At 40.4% G+C, this 22,621-nt stretch overlaps 2 protein-coding genes across 2 annotated transcripts; both read left to right on the top strand.

Annotated features, from left to right (window-relative positions):
- Positions 1-2,770: 2,770 nt before the first annotated feature.
- LOC140801662 (putative disease resistance RPP13-like protein 1) lies at positions 2,771-7,178 on the top strand. Its single transcript, XM_073156883.1, has 3 exons — positions 2,771-3,249; positions 3,438-3,499; positions 3,609-7,178. Exon 3 carries the CDS (start codon positions 4,032-4,034, stop codon positions 6,966-6,968), a length of 2,937 nt encoding a protein of 978 aa, XP_073012984.1. The 5' UTR covers positions 2,771-3,249; positions 3,438-3,499; positions 3,609-4,031; the 3' UTR covers positions 6,969-7,178.
- An 11,751-nt stretch (positions 7,179-18,929) lies between these two features.
- LOC140802330 (putative disease resistance protein RGA3) lies at positions 18,930-22,413 on the top strand. The gene is made up of 2 exons (XM_073157825.1): positions 18,930-19,767; positions 19,894-22,413. The coding sequence occupies exons 1-2, from the start codon at positions 19,087-19,089 to the stop codon at positions 22,024-22,026; spliced, it is 2,814 nt and encodes a 937-aa protein (XP_073013926.1). The 5' UTR covers positions 18,930-19,086; the 3' UTR covers positions 22,027-22,413.
- The last annotated feature ends 208 nt before the right edge of the window (positions 22,414-22,621 follow it).

Below are 22,621 nucleotides of genomic sequence, written 5' to 3' on the forward strand. Positions count from 1 at the left end.
TAGGACTCCATTCCTGGAAGGGTGATTTTGGATAATCTTCACTTCGATTATCATTTGATTCAAGTATGACTCCTTCAGAAGAGTTGCTCACAAAGGCTGGTCTAGCCTCGAAGCAGCCATTTGAAAGCATGTTGCCGTCTTCAATCCAAGATACAGGTGATCAGATTAAGTAGATCCATGTAATAAATTCTTTCCTTTTTCCTTTTCCAGAGAGAAGTGGAAACTTAACAGTGCTGCTGAGATTTAAATCCAGGTACATTCATACACTATAAGGCCCTTTAATCATCTGAGCTCTATCACATTGGCAGATTCATGTAATAAGTTGCAAATAGTATTTTAAATGATGTTAAGCAGTACTATTTTTCTTTGTAACTCATCCTGGATACATCAGCAAGAAAAGACTGTTTATAATGATGAACTCCTCTAGAATTAAAATAACTAGCGGAAGTTATAAGCATTCCATGTCATGATCAGAAGTACTTGTATCAATTTACATTTCAATTCTTCTCCATATACGATATATAGCAAAATATTAGGAGTTGGAAGAGTTACCACAAAATCCTAAAGTGTTTTTTTGATTCTCTGAATCCTAATACTGCAGTCTGGTTGGCTATGGATCTCGAGGACTACTGGATTGCCCTCGCCCAACCTGTTGTGCAAAATACTCAAATGAGTGAAGGAAGCAGAAACAAGACCTCCACTCCCAAATAGCTCAAATGGGAATAGTGAAAAAAAGCCAATGTAATATTTGAAAAACCTTCAAAGAGATGTTAATGGTGATAGAAAAGCCCTAAGCAAATTCTAATCACGGATTAACACCCTATTGCAAGCAATCACCAATAATGGAAACAATGAAGACAATAGAGAGAGAGAGAGACAAGATTTACATGATTCGGCGATATGCCTACGTCCACGAGCGGAGCAATCTTCTTTACTATGCAAATCCCTCACTTATAAAGAGTTTAACAACTCAAATCACTCTCAATACAATGGTGGCTCAACCCCCTTATAAATGTTCTTTCAACTACTAATCCTAAAAAACCCTCTTTAGTATTTATAATCAGGTTCAAATTTGGGGATTTTTCGTGTTGTGTTCGAACGCTCCCAATGTCAATACAGCAGAACCAAAGGAGCGTTTGAACGCAGGAGGGGCCCGTTTTAACGCTTGCAAAAATAATTATTCTCGAGTTGGCCCATATTCGAACGCGGCTACGGCCGTTCGAACGCCTGCAGAAAGTCTGCTCTCGGGTTGGCTTACGTTCGAATGCAGCTGGGGTCATTTGAATGCCTACAGAAAGTTTGCGCTCGGGTTAGCTCGCGTTCAAACATGGCTGGACCGTTCGAACGTCTGCATCATAGACTGCTCTCTGTCTGGAGCCTACATTCGAACACCCCCAAGACCCATTCGAACGCCCCTAAGGCCCGTTCGAACGCGCGGCACAAAAATGCTGATACATGCTGAATTTTGCTGAAACTTAATTTGAGCCAATTTTTAACACAACCAAGTTCCATGGTAGCAAGCATTTCATCTGTTGCCTTTCGACGAAGAACACCGAGCAAGTGGCTTGCCATGGTTGCAGAATTGATTCATTAACTGTTGTGGAGGCACTGTAATTATCCCCCATTGGAGCAACCGTGAAGGTCAGGATGTAGTCTGCATTCCATGAAGTAGCTTTGATGGTCTGTTATAAGATAAAGAATAAAGATTTCCTCTCATATCTTACTTTGATATATAATATTAATATTCTTACAAATCCGATTTTTTTTTTAAACTGAAATATTTCTAATCCATTAGAAATATAACATCACAATCCCTTTTTATTCTGAAAATAGAGTAAATCTGAATTTTCTATAAAATATAAATAATTTTGGCATCTCTAATTCTTCAATAAAAATACTTAAAATAATAAATTTCTTAATTTCTCATGCACGTAGCATAATTAATAATTTTCTCATCTTATAAAATTGAACATGATAAATAAATATAAAAGAATACTTTCCAATAAAAGAACATTTCATTAATTTTATATTATCAAGATAAGAGATGCCCATTAATTTATTTTCTTCTCCTTCCCTTTCTCTTCTTTCCCTTCCTTTGGTATGATTTGTTCTTCGTTTTTTTTCCATTTTTTTTCCACTTACTATTGTAGCACTGCTATAATAATATGGCCACCATAAAGCTTAAGGTTTTATTTTATTTTCTAAGCCTCCTCCCTAGGTAAAATATATAAAAGTCCTAGTAGGATAAAGATTCTAATATTCTTTCTTACTGATATACCTAATAAAAATATTAATTCAATTTAATCCGAATCCTAAATTATCAAGAATTAAACTAAATGTTTCATTATCTAAATAATCATCTCTAATTTCTTATTTATTTATTTTTCTAAATTTTGGGTTGTTAAAAAGATGGGCAAGGATCTAAGTATGCTGGTGATACCATAAAAGCTTTTGATGGTTGTTGTATTATTTTATTAATCAACTGAGTAGGAGAGAGATCAATCCCACAAATCTATACAATAGGAAATTGAATCAACTAAATAAGAGTGCAATTTGAAAAACAAAACAAAACTCTCCAAGAGTGGACGTGTTAACTTAGTGCTCTATCATTATTGGTGTTTACCAAGTTAAAATGATCTCCATCGATAGTATTAATCAAGGTCAACGCTAAGACGTGCAACCATGAGAAAGGAAACTAATTACATAATAACTGTCAGCTGGTATAGGTGCCAACTTGCCACTATAATAGATTTTGATGTGTAGACTCTCATCATCGATCGTTGATGCGTGGATGCATCGCATCGATCAACAATCGGTTGGTTGGGACGTAGTTGACTAATCTTTTCCCAACCTTCATCAAAAGTGCTCGGTGCCGTATCTTCTTCCTCTTTGATCTCACGATCTTTGCGGTTTCACCTTGTGCTTGAAGAGGAGGAGATCGAGATGGCCGGCCGTGCAATTTCAATAGTACCGATCGTTGGATCTGCTGCTGCGGATGATTTGGTGGACAGAATCACCTCATTGTATTGGCGGTATGGTTTGGACTACCTTGTCCTAGACCAACTGGAAAAGCTGAGAAGATCAGTTATACAAATCAAGCAAAACGTTGAAGCAGCGGCGGAGGAGGGGATCGAGAACAAGTTGTTGTTGCAATGGTGGATGAAGGTCAAGGACGTCGTGTACGAGGCAGACGACGTGGTCGACGACTTCGAATATCAACTTCTGGAAAAGGAGGCCAACGATGACGCGGTAAGTTCCTTTCTTTTTTCTCATCTTCTAAATGCATCCGATACTGTTCCTAGAAGTTATGTCTTGCTTTTCCGTCGCGAGGATGTCAATGAGCTGAAAAGTGAAAACTCTTGTAACTGATGTGCTTTAATTTTTTATTTATTTATTAATTTCAATATTTTTTTGGTTGAATTTTACATTAATAACAGAGTCGGCCAGTGGGTCAAGAGGAGAGGTTAGGAATCGAAAAGTTTAGCAGCCTTGTGGAGAGGTTAGAAATCGTTAGTTCTAAAGTTACGGAACTTTGTTCACTTAATACGCCACAGCCTTTTCCCCCGAGAATATCAATCATGGAAGAAGAGTTTGCATTTTTGAAACAGTGCCGTACGTTGACTAGTGACACATTTGTATTAGAAGATGAAGAAGATATGTCCGATGATGCAGATATGACCCCAAGTCGTCAAAAAGAGAAGCATTCCACTCCTTGGCAAAGGTCGTCGACTAGTGACACATTTGCATTAGAAGATTATGCAGATATGACCCCAGTGCGTCAAAAAGAGAAGCAACCCACTCCTTGGCAAAGGTCGACTAGTGACACATTTGCATTAGAAGATTATGCTGATATAATCCCAGTGCGTCAAAAAGAGAAGCATTCCACTCCTTGGCAAATGTCGTCGACTAGTGACACATTTGCATTAGAAGGTTATTCAGATATGACCCCAATGCGTTAAAAAGAGAAGCAATCCACCATTTGGCAATGGTCGTCGACTAGCGACACATTTGCATTAGAAGATTATGCAGATATGACCTCAGTGCGTCAAAAAGAGAAGCATTCCACTCCTTGGCAAATGTCGACTAGTGACACATTTGCATTAGAAGATTATACAGATATGACCCTAGTGCATCAAAAAGAGAAGCAATCCACTATTTGGCAATGGTCGCCGACTAGTGACACATTTACATTAGAAGATTATGCAGATATGACCCCAGTGCGTCAAAAAGAGAAGCAACCCACTCTTCGGCAAAGTTCGTCGACTAGTGACATATTTGCATTAGAAGATTATGCAGATATGACCTTAGTGCGTCAAAAAGAGAAGCAACACACTCTTCGGCAAAAGTCGTCGACTAGTGACACATTTGCATTAGAAGATTATGCAGATATGACCCCAATGCTGACCCCAGTGCGTCAAAAAGAGAAGCATTCCACTCCTTGGCAAATGTCGTCGACTAGTGACACATTTGCATTAGAAGGTTATTCATATATGACCCCAGTGCGTCAAAATGAAGGTCATCGAATGAGACAGAAATACCTGCAGTTACCTGCCCGTATTCAGCAATGCTTTGCGTATTTAAGCATATATCCTAAGGAATGGAGATTCAAACCTGAAGATGTGATACAAATGTGGATGGCACAGGGTATGATTGGTCGAGAGTACGGGGAAATAGGATTAATCAAGGATATTGGAGAGGACTATTTTATAAAATTGGTATCCGAGTCATTCTTTCGTTATTATGATGATCATTACATCATAGCTAATCTACAATATGATTTGGCAGAATATGTTTCCAAGGATGACTGCTTTAGAGTCGACGGTGATGAGTTCAGGACCATCCCAACCACCGTTCGTCATTTGTTTCTGAACACAAAACATCTGGCCCGCCTAAAGAAGAAAGCTTCTGTGTTGAATAAGCTGCGCACCTTGATTTTGCAGGGCGATTTCTCTGTCCATCCTAATGATGCTGATCATCTCCAAGAAGTCATTGTACAGCTAAAAAGCATCCGCATGCTGACTCTGAAGAATTGCAACTTGGAAAGGTGTCCCGACAATCTTAGTAGTCTTACACATCTGCGCTACTTAGATCTCTCTGGAAATGGAAAAATAAAAAAACTGTCGGATGAACTAGCCAAGCTTTACCATTTACAGACTCTAAATCTTTTCCAGCTGGAGTGTGATAGTATACATCCAAGTATGAACAAACTGATTAATTTACACAGCTTGAATTGCTCCGACAGTTTACTGTCAATGATAGCGGGGATAGGAAAATTGACTAGTCTTCAGGATTTACCGTGCCCCTTCTACGTGCAAAATGTTCCTGGATTTGATATTGGACAGTTAGGGAAGCTAAGAAAGCTTGGAGGACGTCTTAGTATTATGGGTCTTGAAAACGTGAGCAGTGAAGAAGAAGCCAAAGGAGCTAGACTGTGTGAGAAAGAGAATCTTGTCGAGCTGGTGTTACATTGGGGATATGTTGAAAGGACAACCAATCCCAAGGTGGAGAAAAGAATATTGGATGGCCTCCAACCCCATCCACATCTCCGAAAGCTTCACATCGACGGCTATATAGGTACCCAATCTCCAAGTTGGATGAATCAATTCAAGTATTTAAAAAGTCTCAAGCTAACTGATTGCAGATCCTGGGAGGGTCTCCCTCCTCTCGGACATTATGACTTTCTTGAGGTTCTTGAACTAAGTGAGATGCATGCAGTAAGAAAACTCGAATTCCATGATTCTCGCTTTCCATCATTGCGAGAGTTGGCATTTGATGACTTGCGTAATTGTGAAGTGTGGTCCACAGTCGAGGGAGTCGAATTATTTCCGCGGTTACGTATTCTCCGAATCTCAGATTGCCCACAACTAACAACAATGCCTCCACTTCCTGATATGATCGAAAGGCTTGAACTTTTCAATGTGGGATTGAACGAGTTCCCAGAATCGCTGACAGAGGCATGGGGTTCACCATTGGCAGTCACTTTGTCCATCAAAGGGTGTCCAAAATTGCAGTCACCAGGTGAATGGTTGCTAGAACAGCATGGAAAGTTAAGATACTTGGGAGAGTTGACTGTTGATCCCTGCGGTGAGCTTGATCCTTTATTAGTGAAAGCAATTAACAAGTTCACTCGGCTCAGAAAACTGTGTATTGACAACTGGCCGTCTGATCAGAACCTTGGGGAGGAAGAGGAGGAAGACGAGGAAGGGGACGACGAGAAGTACAAGGAGGAGGAGGACGTTAAGTACAAGGAGGAGGAGGATAGTGGCCTCCTGCTTGATTCTTTGAAAAGCCTAAAAATAATCAATTGTGATGTTGCAGACAATATACTGTCGAAGTCTCTTCAAGGTCTTTCTGCTCTTGAGTCATTGAGGATAGACTGGTGCTCAGTTATAACAACCCTTTCCTTTGAGAAGGGGCAGCAAAAGTTGACACAACTCGTTCGGTTGGAGATTACAAACTGTAGAGGGCTTCAGTCACTTGTGGGCCTTGGAGCTCTCTGTTCCCTTCACTATTTGAAAGTTGTTGGTTGTCCAAAGCTAACTCCTTTGCCATGCTCAGGGTCAAACAAGATATATGCAGCTCTGGAGAAAGTTGGCTTGTCAACACTTTCCACTCTCTTCATTGACAAGAAAGTTGGCTTATCAGCTCTCTGCATTGACAACACCTTACTGCTCGAAGTGTTGCTTAGCAGGAAAAGCCTTCGCTCCCTCAAACAATTGGAAATCATTTTCTCTGATCAACAGGAAATCGAGAAGGAGGTGTTTCACCATCTCAGATCCCTCCAATCTCTACGTTTTGAAGCTTGCCACAATCTAAAGACCTTGCCTTCGTTGAAGAACCTGCGCTTGCTCGAGAAATTAGAGATAAAGGATTGCAGGAACTTCCGATCACTGCCTAGCGAGAAGGGCCGGCCACCGCTTTTGACACATTTATCAGTACGCCGATGCCACCCTGAGTATAAGGATTGACGTGGTTGAAGAACTTCGTATTTTTATTGTTTTCATTTCTCGCGTATCCTAATTCACGCACAAATGCTATTAGGTTCTGTCATGTGCTCTGTTTTCTCTGTGTGTATTTATGCAGTGTTTAAATTTGTACATCTTGCCAGTTCTCCCATAATACACTTGTAGGATGAGCTTGTACTATGTTAATAGTCGATTTTTGTTCTCAGTTTCAAATTATGAAAGTTAACTGCAGAAAAGTTGGTAGGGAAAAGCCAGGAATACTGTAAAGTTTCTTCTCCTTCTGGTTTTAGCTTGCTACTGATGACAGTCCATCCTGCATCATTCTTTGCTCTTTGGTGTATCATTTATTGTATCACTTGAAATAACCGTTGTTCTTAGGATGATGGAGAGATTAATTTGTGTTCTGAACGTTGTTTTTTTATCATGATCCTCTTGATTTTAATTGTTTGAATTTTTCTGCTAATAATTCTATTGTGTACCATCTAATACCAATTATTGGAAGCGTTTTTGTTCGTCAAACAGGAAAATAAATAAATAAAACTACAATAATATTGCAAGACACAAATATTTACGTAGATAATCGTCTCAATAGATAGAAACAATGGGACAATAGAGAAAAATTAATTAAGTAAAAAATATAGTATACTGATTCAAACTTTGGGTAAATCAATCCGATCCGTAGCTGAAGAACTTTCATTCGCACAATCGAGTACAAGAATTTCACCTTAACAAATCAGAACTCCTTAAAGAAATATTAGAGATTAAGAGAATCCACTCCATCGTAGAATTCCAACCACAAAAGCTAATGCAAACTTCGAACCTCAACTAGAAGCCCTGAGTGATAACTTTTCTGCCTGAAGTATGCATAAGACTTAATTTCAACCGTGATATAGTTTAATACTTAATATCGCGCTATTTAACTTTAAACTAAATCACATAATGGTCGAAGGACTGCTTGCTTTCTGGTGTAGCATTTCAATAATACTTTCATTGCCCAAATAGACTATTCCCCAGTACAGCTCCATCAATTTCTAAAATGATGACCATTTTTGTCATCTACATCTTCAAATCACCACAAGAAGCAACTTGCTCCAAATATAATCCTAGCACTTACCTTTTTTTTTTCTTTTTAAAATAAAGTCCGTAGACTAATGCTTCATTCATCTTGCAAATTGTTACAACTTGATACAAAGATACAAAGAAGGAAACTAGGACATCAATCCTTTAACAAGCCCTACAAGTTGACTGACAAACAGATTAACCAAACAAGTAAGCACATTATCAAGCTTTGAAAATAATCCGAGCAATCATGTAGGAAAACAGAGGAAATAAGACATTCGTCCTGGAAACAAGCCTCGGCCAAATTTAAGTAGCACCACAAGGAGGGATGGAGATACAAAACAACAGATGAGGAGGGATGGAGCTACAAAACAATAGATATTGGGGGAGAAGAAGGGAAAGAGAGATGACTTTGGGGAGGAGTGATGGAGCTACAAAACAATCGATTTTGAGGGAGAAAGGAAAGAGAGAGAGAGAGGGGAAGTGAAAGGGAAAGGGGATTTGCTCCTCTCCCCTAGCCTGTGGCGCTGGAAGGTGAAACACTCACCTCCAAATACATGTGCTCTTCATGTAAGTAGAACCCACATTGTTTTCACGTGATCTAATGGTCAATATTTGTATATAATATACAGGATAAAATTTAATATTTTCACAAATAAAAAACAAGCTAAATGGAGTTTAAATTATCATAGGCCACAATAAGCTCCGAAATACGTATCTATACACCTCATTAAGACGAATGCCCACGCAGGGGCTATAATTCATATAACTTATTTTACAATACTAAAACAAATAAAAAAAAGTATAATCAGATTTTCATCAGCTCCTCCAGAGACTCGGGGTTATCTACCGATCTGAAAAAAATATTTCCTCCCAAAGGTGGTGAGCATAAAGCCCAATAAGTATACATCTCTACAGTTTAAAAATAGGATAAGTAAGGATGTCACATGGCACATATGTATGTCAATATGATTATAGTAATGCATCTATGCAACATATTCATATCAATAGTTCACATGTATTAAATAAAGAACACATGATATGTATCATTTAAATTATCAAATCATTTATATCAAGCTTACAAATTATTTATATCAAGCTCACATTGAGCCATAACCATAATTATCATAACATGTTCAAAAAGCTATCCACTATATATAAACATAGGCTCACCCATCATCTCAAACATCAAGAAGGGATAGACAACTAGCGATAATGTCGCCCTTACATGCCTGGCCACGTTGCATATGACTGGTTCTCTGTGGCCACTAGACTAAGGACCCTAGTTGTAAACCTATCATCATCAACATCTTCACTGCTCTAGTAAATCATCGCGTAGAGCAGAATCATTACTTGTATCTAAATCATCACACATAGCAGAATCATCGCATACAGCGGGAAAAAGTTCACAGCTCAATAGACACCCTAATCTTGCGTTATATGGTACTGCTAGATCTATAACTCCTATCTCTCAATCATAATTTCATATCACCTAGTGTTTAGTCTCAGTACTCAGCAGTGTTACGCTTGCTCAAATAGGTGCACGCGGTGCCTAATTGAAACACCTACTTCCAAAATTTATGTGTTCCTCACGTGGAGCATGTTCACGTGATTCCTACGTGACCTGTCAGTGAAATAATCTCACAAAGTATCTGAATAAGTCAAGAAATACTATACTAATCCAACAAATAATCCAGAATTATAATATCACAGGCCTCAACAAGAAATTTGTTAAAACATAAATACCCTCGCAGGGGCTAAGTCCAACTGAAATAATAGAATAAACAAATGCTAAAATAAAGGAATGAATCTGCTACTCCTCGATGTCCACATCCTCTATAATCAGCTCCGAAATATTTCCACAAAAAATGGTGGTGAGCACGAGGCCCAGCAAGTAAAATCTAATAATAATCTAAGAATATTACATGATAAATAAAAATGCAACTCATAACATGTCAGGGAAAAAATGTACATTATGACTTTTAATAGCTTTCATCATTATAGCTCATTTTACATAGAAATCCACACAGGAGTCGAGTCACAATAACATATCTCACAAAGCACCATAAAAATCGAGGGGGACTAGTCAACTAGCGGTATTATCGCCCATACATGCCTAGCGACGCTGCATATGATCGGTTGTCTGTGGCCATCAGACTAAGGACCCCAGTCGTAGGCCCATCAGCACCGTTCTAGTAATCATCGCACAAAGCGAAATCATCACATATGGCTGATAAGAGTACACAGCTCAAAAGACGCTCTAACCCTACATCCTCGGGTACCGTTAGAACTACAATCCCTACCTCTCAATCATCTTTTCTAATATCATACTAGTCTAGTCTCCAACTAGGACAATGTAATCACCTGAATGCTCCACCAGCTACCGACCTCAGGTGTGGACCGCTAATATAATACTACATAATATACACTCTAGCCTTAACCCTGGGTTGAGTGGGTAAAAGGGCACTGCCTAACTGGGACTTGACTAATAGTGATACGTGCACGTGGTGTCATGACCTCTATTATTTATTTAACATAATCATCATAATAACAGATATTATAAACAAGCATAGAGTCTATCATACATGTGCATTAAGTGATAAATAATGCAAGTAAGAATTGACATGTAATTAAATGCAGATATGAAATGTCATATAAGTTTCACAAGTAAGAAAACGATATATAATTATCACAGGTAAGAAATGACATAAGTATGCATTTTTCATAGACTATTATAGAATTCTACTCGCTTGGGATATTTCTGGAATCCGTCTTACTCTCCTAATCAGTCGGCTCTTCTTGAATTTCAAGATCCTTCCCGCACAATAATGAATCTAATAATTTATAAATAAAATAAACATAAAATTAATGGACTTATAAACTAACCATCTTGTTGTATAAATTTAAGTTTGATTCTCTAGGTCCGAGATATTATTTGTCTTAATTAAAAATAATAATGGTCATTTAGAGTCGTTCACATTTTAAGTGTGAAGATAATTGAAAAGACTAATGAATTCAAATACCTATTTTGATTTTGTATAGATCCTAATTTTATTAATAACATGGTTGAGAAAATTATAATAATTACAATTTAGGTAGCTCACAGAATTTAAGAAAAATAATAGACTCATAATAAATTAGTCTAGGGTTAAAATGTTAAAGGTTGGGCTGGGCTCAAGGCCCAGCAAATTAGGTGAGAGTGAGAGAGGGAGAGTGGGCTGCAGACCTACCTGCAGCCCACTGGACCAGAGATAGTGGATTGGGCTCAAGAGCCCAGTCCAACAAAATGAGGAGGTGGGCTGCGGGCTCCAGGTTCGAATGTGCTCTAGACTGGCTCAAGAGCCCAGTCCAGTAGGGTGAGATGGTGGACTGGGCTCTAGAGCCTAGTCTGACAAAATGAGGAGGTGGGTTGCGGAGCCTACCATAGCCCACCAGAAACTAAGGGGGTGGATTGGGCTCCAGAGCCCAGTCCACCGAGACCTTAGAGAAGAGGGTCTAAGGACCTGGGCTGCAGCGCAGCCTACGCCACAGCCCAGAGAGAGAGAGAGAGCGGTGGGGGTTGGCCCAACCCCCACATTCTCTTCGTCTCCTTGTCAGAGAAGGAGAAACAGAGGAGAAATAGATGATGCTGCCGGTGATCCTCATCACTGGCAGCCCCCGGCTCTGGCAACTTCTCCCCAAGTTGACTTAGGTGCAGGAGCGATTAGAACCTCCGGCCAGTGCGGCCGGAGGGTGAGAGTTGAGGAACTCCATGGCCGGCGGCCATGGAGCTTCCCGACTCAGTGCTAGGTGGGCTCGAAGCCCTCATCTCGGGTACCTATCTCTTCTAAGTGAAGAGGTGGGTCAGTCGAGGTTGATGAGCGAGGCCACCACCGCCGATGGTGGCTGCTTGTGCCAAAGAAACCTGGCGGTGGGAGGCGACATGGCATCGCCTCCCTCGCGCCCCGTGGGTACCCAATTTGGGTATCCACAGTAAGGGGTTGAAGCGGGGAAACTTCCCAGACCGGTGAGTTGTCGACTCGAGGTCGCCGACCGGCGAATTTCTCCGGTGAAGGCAGACATAAATAAATTTCTAATTACACATGATTTTCTAGGCTATTTTCAAATTAAACTAAAGAGGGGATGGAGACTAACTCGAGGATTGAGGTGAGGGGTTTTGCTTGGCTGCCGGCGTTCCGGTGACTCGCTGCCCATGATGAAAACTTCGACGACTCGAGAGAGAAAAAAGAGAAGGGAAGAGAGAAGAAGAGGAAATTGCGAAAGAAGGAAACTCGAGGGGAAGGAGTGTTGATTAAATAGAGAAGAGGTGGAGAGGGCAACAGAGTGGAGTTAACTCCACTCCGGCGCACTTCTCTCCCACCTCTCGCAACTGACTGCGAGAGGTGGGGGAGGGGGAAGAAGGAGTCAGCGCACGTGCCAAGCGCGTGCACTGCGGTTAGGGTGCAAGCGCATGGCGCGTGCGCTAAATATTTTTTTTAATGGGTGTTACACTAATAGTCCTCTCCTGACTTCATAACCTTACGCATTGACCGATATAAATATAGATAATAAATATACATTTTGCCCCCTAACCCTAGGCTGAGCGGGTAAATGAGCACTACTGAGATAAAACTTAATTATAGGGTGATACGTGCAGGTAGTGCAGTAATTAACATCATCAATCATAAGACATGCACATCGAAGATATCATAATTAGAAATGCTCTAATAATCCATGAATAACTATGAAGTAGTAAATTAAATATAATTATAATAAACAGTGAATAAGTATTTATCTATGTATGATATGAGTGCGGTGAACTCATAAAGTAAAACATCACTTCAATATTACACTATTCCTAAACTATAGAGAATTCACTTGCCTGTCATCGTTTCCAAGTTAATCAACTCCAACTGCGTCACGGATCATTCTCGCACGATAATGAATCTACCTCGTTAATAAAAATAATATACATAAGCACAAGGCTACCTAAATTAATTAATTAATTAATTCAAATAGTTAGTACGAGTTTGGGGTATGCTCACCTAAAAATTCTTACATTTATTAATCAGGTACGGTTGGTATATCAATTTTGATAGTATGACGCACTATTAAGGTTATTAAATGCAATTATCATCATGATCATTATTCCCTAATAATTGTTGATTGAAAGTAAATTAAAAATAGACTGCATTTAATTAACTTACTTATTGAATATTAAAGCATAATTAATATGATTATCATTTATTAATATTGATTTACAATAGTCATTATAACTAATCAAAACTATCCTCTAAAAAAATGATTAATAGTTGAGATTCAGATTGACAAAGATAATTAAATAAAATAAATAATTTATATTAAAATAAATTAAATATCAACTAATCTATTTGGCTAGCCCAAGGCCCAAAGTGATGGATTATGTTGTGACTAACCCAGAGGTTGAGCTCGAAGCTCAAACTAGTTAACATTGCCACTTGGACTGGGCTACAGCCCAACCCACAACAGATATGGGTTGGGTCACAGCTTAACCCACAATAAAATTGGGCTGGGCTGCCTGCAGCCGAACCCACTGTGGAATTGGGCTACGCCATAGCCCAACCCACCAAAGAATTGGGCTGGGCTGCAGTCCAACCCTTAACTTGGGGTGGGTTGCACGCAGCCCAACCCAACCAAACCCGTGCTGGGCTAGGCCGCACCCAACCTAGCCCAACCATGCAACACCCCATTCCTCACCCAAAGTACGCCAAGGAGGAAGGGAGTAGCTGTTGGTGAACACCACCCTTGGTAGTCGACCAACACATGCCCGCCCTTTTCTCTCAGGTCGAGGGAGTGTGCATTGCCTACAAGTAGCCGGCCAAGGTGGCTGGTGATGAGGGAGGAAGCTCCTTTATGGCCGACGACCATGGAGTTGGCCTACACCATTGCTCGGGTAACAAGGGCCTCGAAGCAACGTGCCATCGGCTTCCCCTTGTGAAGGGAAAGCTTCCTGAATGGCCAAGGAGAGGGAAAATCGGTGGCGATGGCCGGAAAGAATGGCTGGAAGCCGACGAGGAAAGGCTACCACGTGTAGCCTCCACTAGGGAATAGAACGGCCCACCTAGGGCATCACCAACAAGAGGGCGGTGAGAGGGAACAATTGGGAACGGTGGCAGGAGGCATAAGGCCACTGGCTTGCCGATTTTTCGGCGAAACCAAGAGAAAAGAAAAACGAGAGAAAAACTTGAAAACTTTATTAAACACAAAATTACTTATATTTGGTTGAAGAGGACGTTTTGACGCATCGTTCCACGGGGTCGGCGTCCTTCGACAGCTCTCTAGCACGGTGAGAGAGAGAAGGAAGGTTATGGCTGTGGTTACGGGAGAGAAAAGAGAGGAAAAGAGAAGAGAGGGAGAAGGAAGGCGACGTGGGGGGGTGGGGGGTGGGGGGTAGGGGATGGGGCACGTGCCCCCCACGTGCGCGCCTTATGGCAGCGTATGTGCCCCTCACGTGCATCAACATCATCATCATTATTATTCTATTTATTTATTTATGTATTATTATTATGATTATTTTTATTATGTATTATTATTATTATTATTTTAAAATGGTATGGGATGTTACAGTAGGAGGAGGAGAAGGAAAAGTTGGTGCTGGGCGGAGAAGGTGGTGCATAATTTGGTGGGTTGTGGTGGTAGTAGGACTGGAGGTGGTGGTGGGAGGAGGCAATGGTAGGTGGAGGAAGATAAAGAGTGGTGATGGTATGGGATGAGGAGGAATGGATGAAAGAAGAGAGTAAGGGAGTGTAGGAAATCTTCAAAATGTTTATCTAATTGCCATAAGTTATCATTGGGCAGGTTGGGCCGAGTTCGAGCTGACAGGGCTTAAATATATGTACGACCCAACTCATTAATCACTCGTCATCGCTCAATACCCCATGAGATATCGAGTTTGGATCGGGCATAATGGGTCTAGCGTAACAAACCGAATTAAAAAAATATTATACCTTATTGGGCCTCCATGAAAATATATTAATTATCTTTCATGTGAACATACTTAGATACTAACATCTAGTTTACTAAATATCCGGTGTGGGACTGGAAAACTATGATGTTAGGTTTTTATTTGTTGGCAATTGTGTACAAAATATTCTAAGTATATTTTTTCATGTATATGAGCTTTACACAAGTCTAGAATATCTCTGGTTTGAAGAATTGCAAGATTATTGGAGAAAAGCCGTCGAGTTCACACCGCGTTCACAAACGCGTTCGAACGCGGATACTGCGTTCACACAGACAGAGAGCCGCGTTCACAAACGCGTTCGAACGGGTACTGTGTTCACACAGACCGAGAGCTGCGTTCATAAACGCGTTCGAACGCAACCTGAAGAATTCAAGCTGTCGCGTTCGAACGCACTCGAGCCCGTTCGAACGCACTCGAGCCCGTTCGAACGCACCAACAAAGTTTAAGAATATTGTACTTTTGTGAGTACGGTTAAGATTATGATTTGACTCTATCTTGTACTTTCATAAGTGCGGATAAGATTTGGATTTGGCTCTATTTTGAAGATCGTGAGTACGGATAAGATTTAGATTTGGCTCTATCTTGAAGATCGTGAGTACGGATAAGATTTGGATTTGGCTCTATCTTGTACTTTCGTGAGTACGGATAAGATTAAGATTTGACTCTATCTTGTACTTTCGTGAGTACAGATAAGATTTGGATTTGGCTCTATTTTGGAGATCATATATAAGGATTGTGAAACCCTATCTCTAGGGTAGTTGAAGAAGCATTATTGAAGGAGACTTCTTGAGGCTATATCGGTTCTTCAACTAACAAGGCTCTTCTCATCTACAAATCTTAATCTTTCGTTTTAAGGGCTATCTAGACGAAAGATCAATCTCGAGGGTTACTGAGATTGGACTTCAATCACGAGAAGCGGTGAATCGTGGGTTCTAGCGAGCAAGACTGAGAGGAACAAAGTCGTTTGGTTCGACGGGTTGTTTTGAGAGTCAGCCTTATAACTGCTACTATTCTAGTGATTGGTTTTGATCAAAGTTTGGATCCGTGGTTTTTTCCCGTTTGGGTTTTTCCACGTTAAAATCTTGGCGTTCATCTGCTTTCATTCTTAATATTTCTACGGACTTTTACTTAAACGAACGAGTGATATCATTGCCTAGTATTTAGATACATACTTGTGTCTAGGGGTTTTTTCATATGATAATAGGCATGCATAATAGGTTGGACCATGGGCGTGCATAGTAGGTTGGGTTGTCGAGCTGGGCCGAGCTAGCAAAAGCTTGCTGTCCATTGCTATCTCAAGCTCGAGTCGAGCTAGGCCCAAACCGGGCTTGGGCTACAGAGCACCCACTTAGGAAAAGTTTCCTATCCTGTAAAAAAATTCCTTCATATTCTTGAAGGAATTTAGGCTATCCATAAGGATTCTAACCACTAGGAAGAACGACCTCCCAACGTTAGGGGTGTAAACGAGTCGAGCCTGAGCGAGCCGGCTCAGGCTCAGGCTTGGCTCGAAATTACTTTCGAGCCTCATAATGTTGCTCAGGCTCGATTAGAGGATGAGGCAGTGGCGGCGTGGGCGGTGGCGACATGGACAGCGACTTGCCGAAGGAGTCGGAGACGGATGGAGGAGGAGGCGACGACGAGGAGATGGTGAATGAAGGAGAAGGAGGAAGCCGACGGAGTGGACGAGGAGGAGGCCAACGACGGATGAGGAGGAGGAGGAGGCCGACGGAGAGGAAGGCGTGGCGCCGTGGTGGTGGCTTGCCGTCGTTGCCGATGGAGGCCGACGGGGAGGGAGGAGGTGGCGGCGCGTGGGGTGAGGTTAGGAGTGGTGATCGGGTGGATGAGGGTGAGGGTGAGGGTGAGGGTGAGGGTGAGGGTGAGAGTGAGGGTGAAGGTGAGGGTGGGGTGAGTAGGGGAATTGAGGATGGGGAAGGTGATGTGATGATGGGCAAGGTGAAGTGATTAATGAGGGTGGGGTAGGTGAGGGTAGGTGAGGGTGGGGTAAGTGAGGGTGATGAATGTTGAATGTGTTACGGGTGAGGATGGGTTAGTAAGGGACACATGGCAATATTTCTTTATGCCACGTGTCCTTAGTTATAGGGAGTCAGGCTATCGAGCCTATCGAGCCGAGCCTGAGTGAGCCGGCTCCAGCTCAGGCTCAGCTCGATATTAATTTCGAGTCTATTATGATGGCTCGGGCTCGGCTCAGCTCTGATCGAGCTGAGTCGGACTCGAGCTTCACCCGAGCCGAGCCCGAGCTGCTCATCAAGCCTGACAACCCTACCCAACGTCATTATGTTGCTTGCAGATTGATTCCTCTGCTCTCTACATAGTTTTCCTTAGCTGAATAATCAACATAAGATCTTTGTGATATTTAGGATATACTAAAATCCAATCATCAAGAATGTAATATTTCTAAGAACTTGTTATATATTGTCAAAATGTCAAAATCCTACACATGTGATATGTACAACTTATTGTTTGCTAGATCATTTATAAACCTAGGCTCTAATGCCACCCTCTCCTAAGCCACTCGTAATTCACGTGCCCATACTACACACATGATGCACATGACCACTAAGGTTGATATTAGTCATTTTAACAAACTTGTACTCATCTATATATATATATATCAAAGCAATACTAAACAAAAATCAGATCTGACAAAACCCACAGAGATAAAAAATAAATCATCAAGTTTATAACTTATACAATATATGAACAATAACCTATGTACACCATCATAATCGAATTTTTTCTAATACATAATAAAACAAATATACAATTGCTACAACTATGCTAAGCTTATATACAAATACCATCTATATCATATTAAACCTTTCTCTGCAGTAGGCTGCCAAATCTATTATTAGAGATTTGTTTCTTTCTCAATTTTTTAATTGCTGAATATGATTTTTTTTTATCCAGGTGGAGTATCTCTGATCGCAGGCTATTTTGCAGAAAAGTTCTTAGGTTTTGGTATTAGCAAGATTTGAGCTCTTGAAATTGAATCCGCTTATTTTTTTTTATACAAGATGCACTATATATAATTAATAGTTATTTTTTTTTATACAAGATGCACTAAGGACCATGAACTGGTCCTTAGTGGTGAATGGTCAAAAGAAACGTTACGTCCCAGGTGGAGTATCTCCCTCTCGCTTAAGTTTTATCACTTAAGCCTATTTTGATTTTCCTTTCTAAGTGAAGCCTGTTCCTATTTTTCTTTCCAAAAATACTCTTTTACTATGATGGGATGAAACTAGTAGTTGAAGCATTCGCACTTGATAACTTTGAATAAAAAACTAATGCACAGTTCTATTATGGATTTCGTAGTTATTAAATATTTATATTTTTTTTACGTAATTAATAGTTATTGAAACATTTTTATTTCTGTTTTATGATTTTATTATGAAATTCGTAGTTATTGAATATTTATATTTTTACAAGTTTCGTAAGTTTATTAGGCATAGTTATTGAACAATTATATTTTTTATTTCATAATTTTATTATCAAATATTAAACTGCCACTATTTTGACCTTGTTTTTTAGTTTTTTTTTTAAGTGTAACAATAATATGTTAGAAATATTTCATAAAAAAACTAACCATAACAACTATGAAATAAAAATAATAATAATAACAATTATGTTATTTTGAAGAATGTAATGGTAATTTTTATTGAAAGCTTTTAGAAGACGGTAATTATGTAAAAAAAAACTCATATTTTTTAACAGATGGATTTGATTTGGTAGCCAATTGGTGTTCGATAATTTAAATGATTTCCATTAGTCAAGGTCAACTATGGCGTGCCCAAGCAAGCGAAGGAAGTCGGAACTCCCGATTCGAGTGGCTGATGAGTGGTGAGAATTGGATCTGTACCCAGCATGGAAGCCATTTTTAAAATATCTATTAGCTGGCATAGCTGCCAAATTGCCATTTAAAAAAACTCCCAACATCAATCGTTGACTCGTGGATGCATCCGCTTCTCTTCTGATCTCTCTCTCTCTCTCTCTCTCTCTCTCTCTCTCTCTCTCTCTCTCTCTGTGATTTTCTTGTTTCACTTTGTGCTCGCCGGGAAGGATATGGAGTCGATCGGAGGCATGGTTGGACATATTTTGATCAGCGAGTTGGTGAAGAAAGCTCGCTCCTTCCTCGGAGGGCAGCACGAGCTGCACTCTGATGTCAAAGACAAGCTGGAAAGGCTGGGGCAACTTCTCCTAGACCTTCAATGTGTTATCCAAGTAACCGAGGGAATGGGGATTCAAAACCCAGCGATTGGTCAACGGCTGAAGGAGTTCAAGACGTTGGCGTACCAGATAGACAATCTCCTCGACACCTTCGAATACCGAGAGCTTGAATGGAAGTCTTCTTCCCGAACGGTAAAAGGTCTTCGTAAGATTGGAAATGTTGTGATGCCCAAACTAGAGTTCAGTGAGCTGAAGAAAGTCGTGAATAAGTTGGAAGAACTTTATTCGCCGATGAAGTATTTCGTTGAATTGGTAGTTTTGCATCAGCAGTCGCCGCAGCGTAGCATCACCCCCCAGCTTCCCACTGGCACACCGAGGAATAACGAACATAGTTTTGTTGGGCGGAAGGAGGAGAAGGAAAAGATCATCAACTTCTTGCTGAATACGGAGTCGCACAGTACCACAAATGTTCCGATCCTTCCGATTCTCGGCGCTGGAGGCATCGGGAAGACTGCTCTTGCCCAGGAAGTCTACAATGACGAGAATGTGAAGAGACACTTCTCCCTCAAGATGTGGGTATGTGTCTCTAAAAACTTTGATCTAGGCAGGCTTACAAGAGAAATGCTAAATCAGTTAAACTGTTCTTGTGATTATATTGATGTTAATGATTTAGTTAAACTAAAAGAAAATCTAAAGATGCAGCTAAGCTCAGATAAATTTTTACTCGTGCTCGATAATGTATGGAGCGAGACTCTTATAGAAGTATCCGATATGGTTCGAGCATGCGCTCCACTATGCCATCAAAATGAAGGGAGCAAGATCTTGTTTACCAGCAGGGAAGAGGAGATTGCGGGACTGACAAAACATGAGGAGATTATTAAATTGAAGGGTCTACGAGATGATGAGTACCGCTCCTTTTTCTTGAAGTGTGCATTTGGCGATGCAAACCTCAGCGAGCATCCGAAATTAGAAGCAATTGGAAAACAAATAGCTTGCAAGCTGAACGGCTCGCCGCTGGCTGCAAAGACAGTGGGTGAATTGTTGAAAGATAAGCTAAGAGAGGATCACTGGAGAAACATTCTTAATAGTGACATATTGGAACAAAAACAGGACAATCACGACATAATGCCAGCTCTCAGACTGAGTTATCTATACTTACCCTTCCAACTAAAGCAGTGTTTTTCGTACTTATGTGTAACTCCTAAAGCCTGGAAGTTGTTCCAAAATAAAGTGATAAGCATGTGGATGGCACATAGTATGGTCTATCATGATGATCATGGGAAGAGAGTCGAGGATGTTGGGGAGGATTACTTTAAAATGTTGATATCCAAGTCATTCTTCCAGGAAACTACGAAAGAGGATGTATATATTTTACATGATCTACTGCATGATTTGGCAGAAAATACTTACAAAGGTTACAGCTTTAGAATTGAAGATGACGAGGTCGAACAAATCCCAAGGACTGTACAGCATTTATCTGTATCAACTAATGGTCTTGTCATACTTCAGGAGAATGCATCTGTGCTGAATAATCTACGCACATTGTTTTTTCTTCACAATTACAATGTCAATCTTGATGATGCTAATCTCCATGATGTCCTCAGCAAGCTAAAAAGCATTCGGGTGCTCAGTTTAAGTTACTGTCGCATGGAAAGGAAACGCGGCAATCTAAGTGGCCTTATTCATCTGCGCTACTTGGATCTGTCACACAGTGGTATTAAACAATTGCCAGACGGAGTAACTAAGCTTTACCTTCTACAGATATTAGATCTTTCCCAACTGGACCTTGATCAGGTACCTGCAAAGATGAACAAACTGATTAATTTACGAAGCTTGATTTGTTCTGGAAAAATATTGTCAATGGTAGCAGGGATAGGAAAAATGGCTCGGCTTCAGGAATTGAAGTGCCCTTTCTCCGTGCAAGTTGTTCCTAGATTTGATATTGGACAGTTGGGAGACCTAGAAGAACTTCGAGGATGTCTTTCTATCAGGAATCTTGAAAATGTGGACAGTGGAAAACAAGCCAAAGAAGCTAAATTATGTAAGAAAAAGAATCTTGTCGAGCTGGAGTTACATTGGGGACCTGTTGAAAGGAACACCAACCCTGAGGTGCAGAATGAAATATTAGAAGGCCTCAAACCACCTGGAGAACTCAAAAAGCTCTGTATCGATGGCTATAAAGGTACCCGGTCGCCAAGTTGGATGGTTGATATCAAAGGACTCACTAATTTGGTAAGTCTTAAGCTAATTGATTGCAAAGCTTGGGAAAACCTTCCACCTCTTGGACAGCTTCTCCAGCTTCAAGTTCTTGAAATAAGTAGGATGCATGCAATAAAAAAAATTCATCATGGAATCCATGGTTCAAGCATCTTAAAGAGGTTTCCATCGTTGCAAGAACTGATATTTGATAGCTTGCCTGAGTGGAAAGTATGGTCTGCCGATGATGAAGTCCATTTGTTTCCTTGCCTCCAGATTCTCCGAATCTCAGGGTGCCCAAAACTACGAAGAATTCCACCACTTCCTCCTACCCTCCAAAGACTTGAGCTTCTCAATGTGGGATTGGGCAAGTTCCCAAAATTGCTAACAAAGGCATGGAATTTACCTTCCTCCTCCTCATTACCATCATCTTTAGTTATTTTGACTATCAAAGGGTGTCAACAGCTGCAGTATCCTAGTGAATGGTTAATAGAACAGCATGAGAGTTTAAGAAACTTAGAAGAATTGACTGTTGATTACTGTGATGAGTTTGCTCCTGAATTGGTGGAAACAATTGGCATGCTCACTGGTCTCAAGAAATTCTCTGTGGATGACGGCGGCCTCCTGCTTGAATCCTAGAAAAACCTGGAAATCTCTAGCTGTGGTTGTTGCAGACAAAATAATATTCTTGAAGGATCTCCATGGCCTTCTTTTTTTCCTACCATTGAAGTTGGACAGGTGCCCATCTATTGTCTCTTCCAATTGCACAGGGGCAGCAACATTGGACAACATTTTTTCTTTACGCTAGTATGCAAGTATCTACAATCTCATTTTCTACGCTCTGTTTCCTCTTTCTGCTTGGGTAGTGTTTGCAATTTGCAGCGCTTGTCAGTTTTTTCTTTTGCACAATTAACTTGTAGGATGCTTCGGCACCCAAATTGTTCAAAACCTTTCATTTTGCAATTGTTGCAGTTGACTGTAAACCTTGAATACTGCAGTAATCGTTATTGTTTTGTTTTACTTAGATATCGATTTTGCATGCAAAGAAGGGGACCATCTCCCCATTAATGAGATATTCCAGGTTAAAAGTTAAAATGGATATGATGCAGTACTTTGTCAAGTCGGATTTATTTTCTAAGTCCTAGTCAGATTTATTTTTCAAGTCCTAGTTAACTTTCTTTTTTAGAGTTATTGTAAAACAAAAGCAATCTTTTGGTTTATTTATATTTCAGTT

The sequence above is a fragment of the Typha latifolia genome, chromosome 15 (genome assembly GCF_019914945.1).
Source record: "Typha latifolia isolate L0001 chromosome 15, TyphaL0001v2, whole genome shotgun sequence".
NCBI lineage: Eukaryota > Viridiplantae > Streptophyta > Magnoliopsida > Poales > Typhaceae > Typha > Typha latifolia.

Coding starts and splice junctions, on each gene's coding strand:
- LOC140801662 (XM_073156883.1), top strand. CDS start 4,032: ATGACCTCAGTGCGTCAAAAAGAGAAGCATTCCACTCCTTGGCAAATG.
- LOC140802330 (XM_073157825.1), top strand. CDS start 19,087: ATGGAGTCGATCGGAGGCATGGTTGGACATATTTTGATCAGCGAGTTG. Junction 19,768..19,893: donor ACTTCTCCCTCAAGATGTGG/GTATGTGTCTCT, acceptor CTAAAGATGCAG/CTAAGCTCAGATAAATTTTT.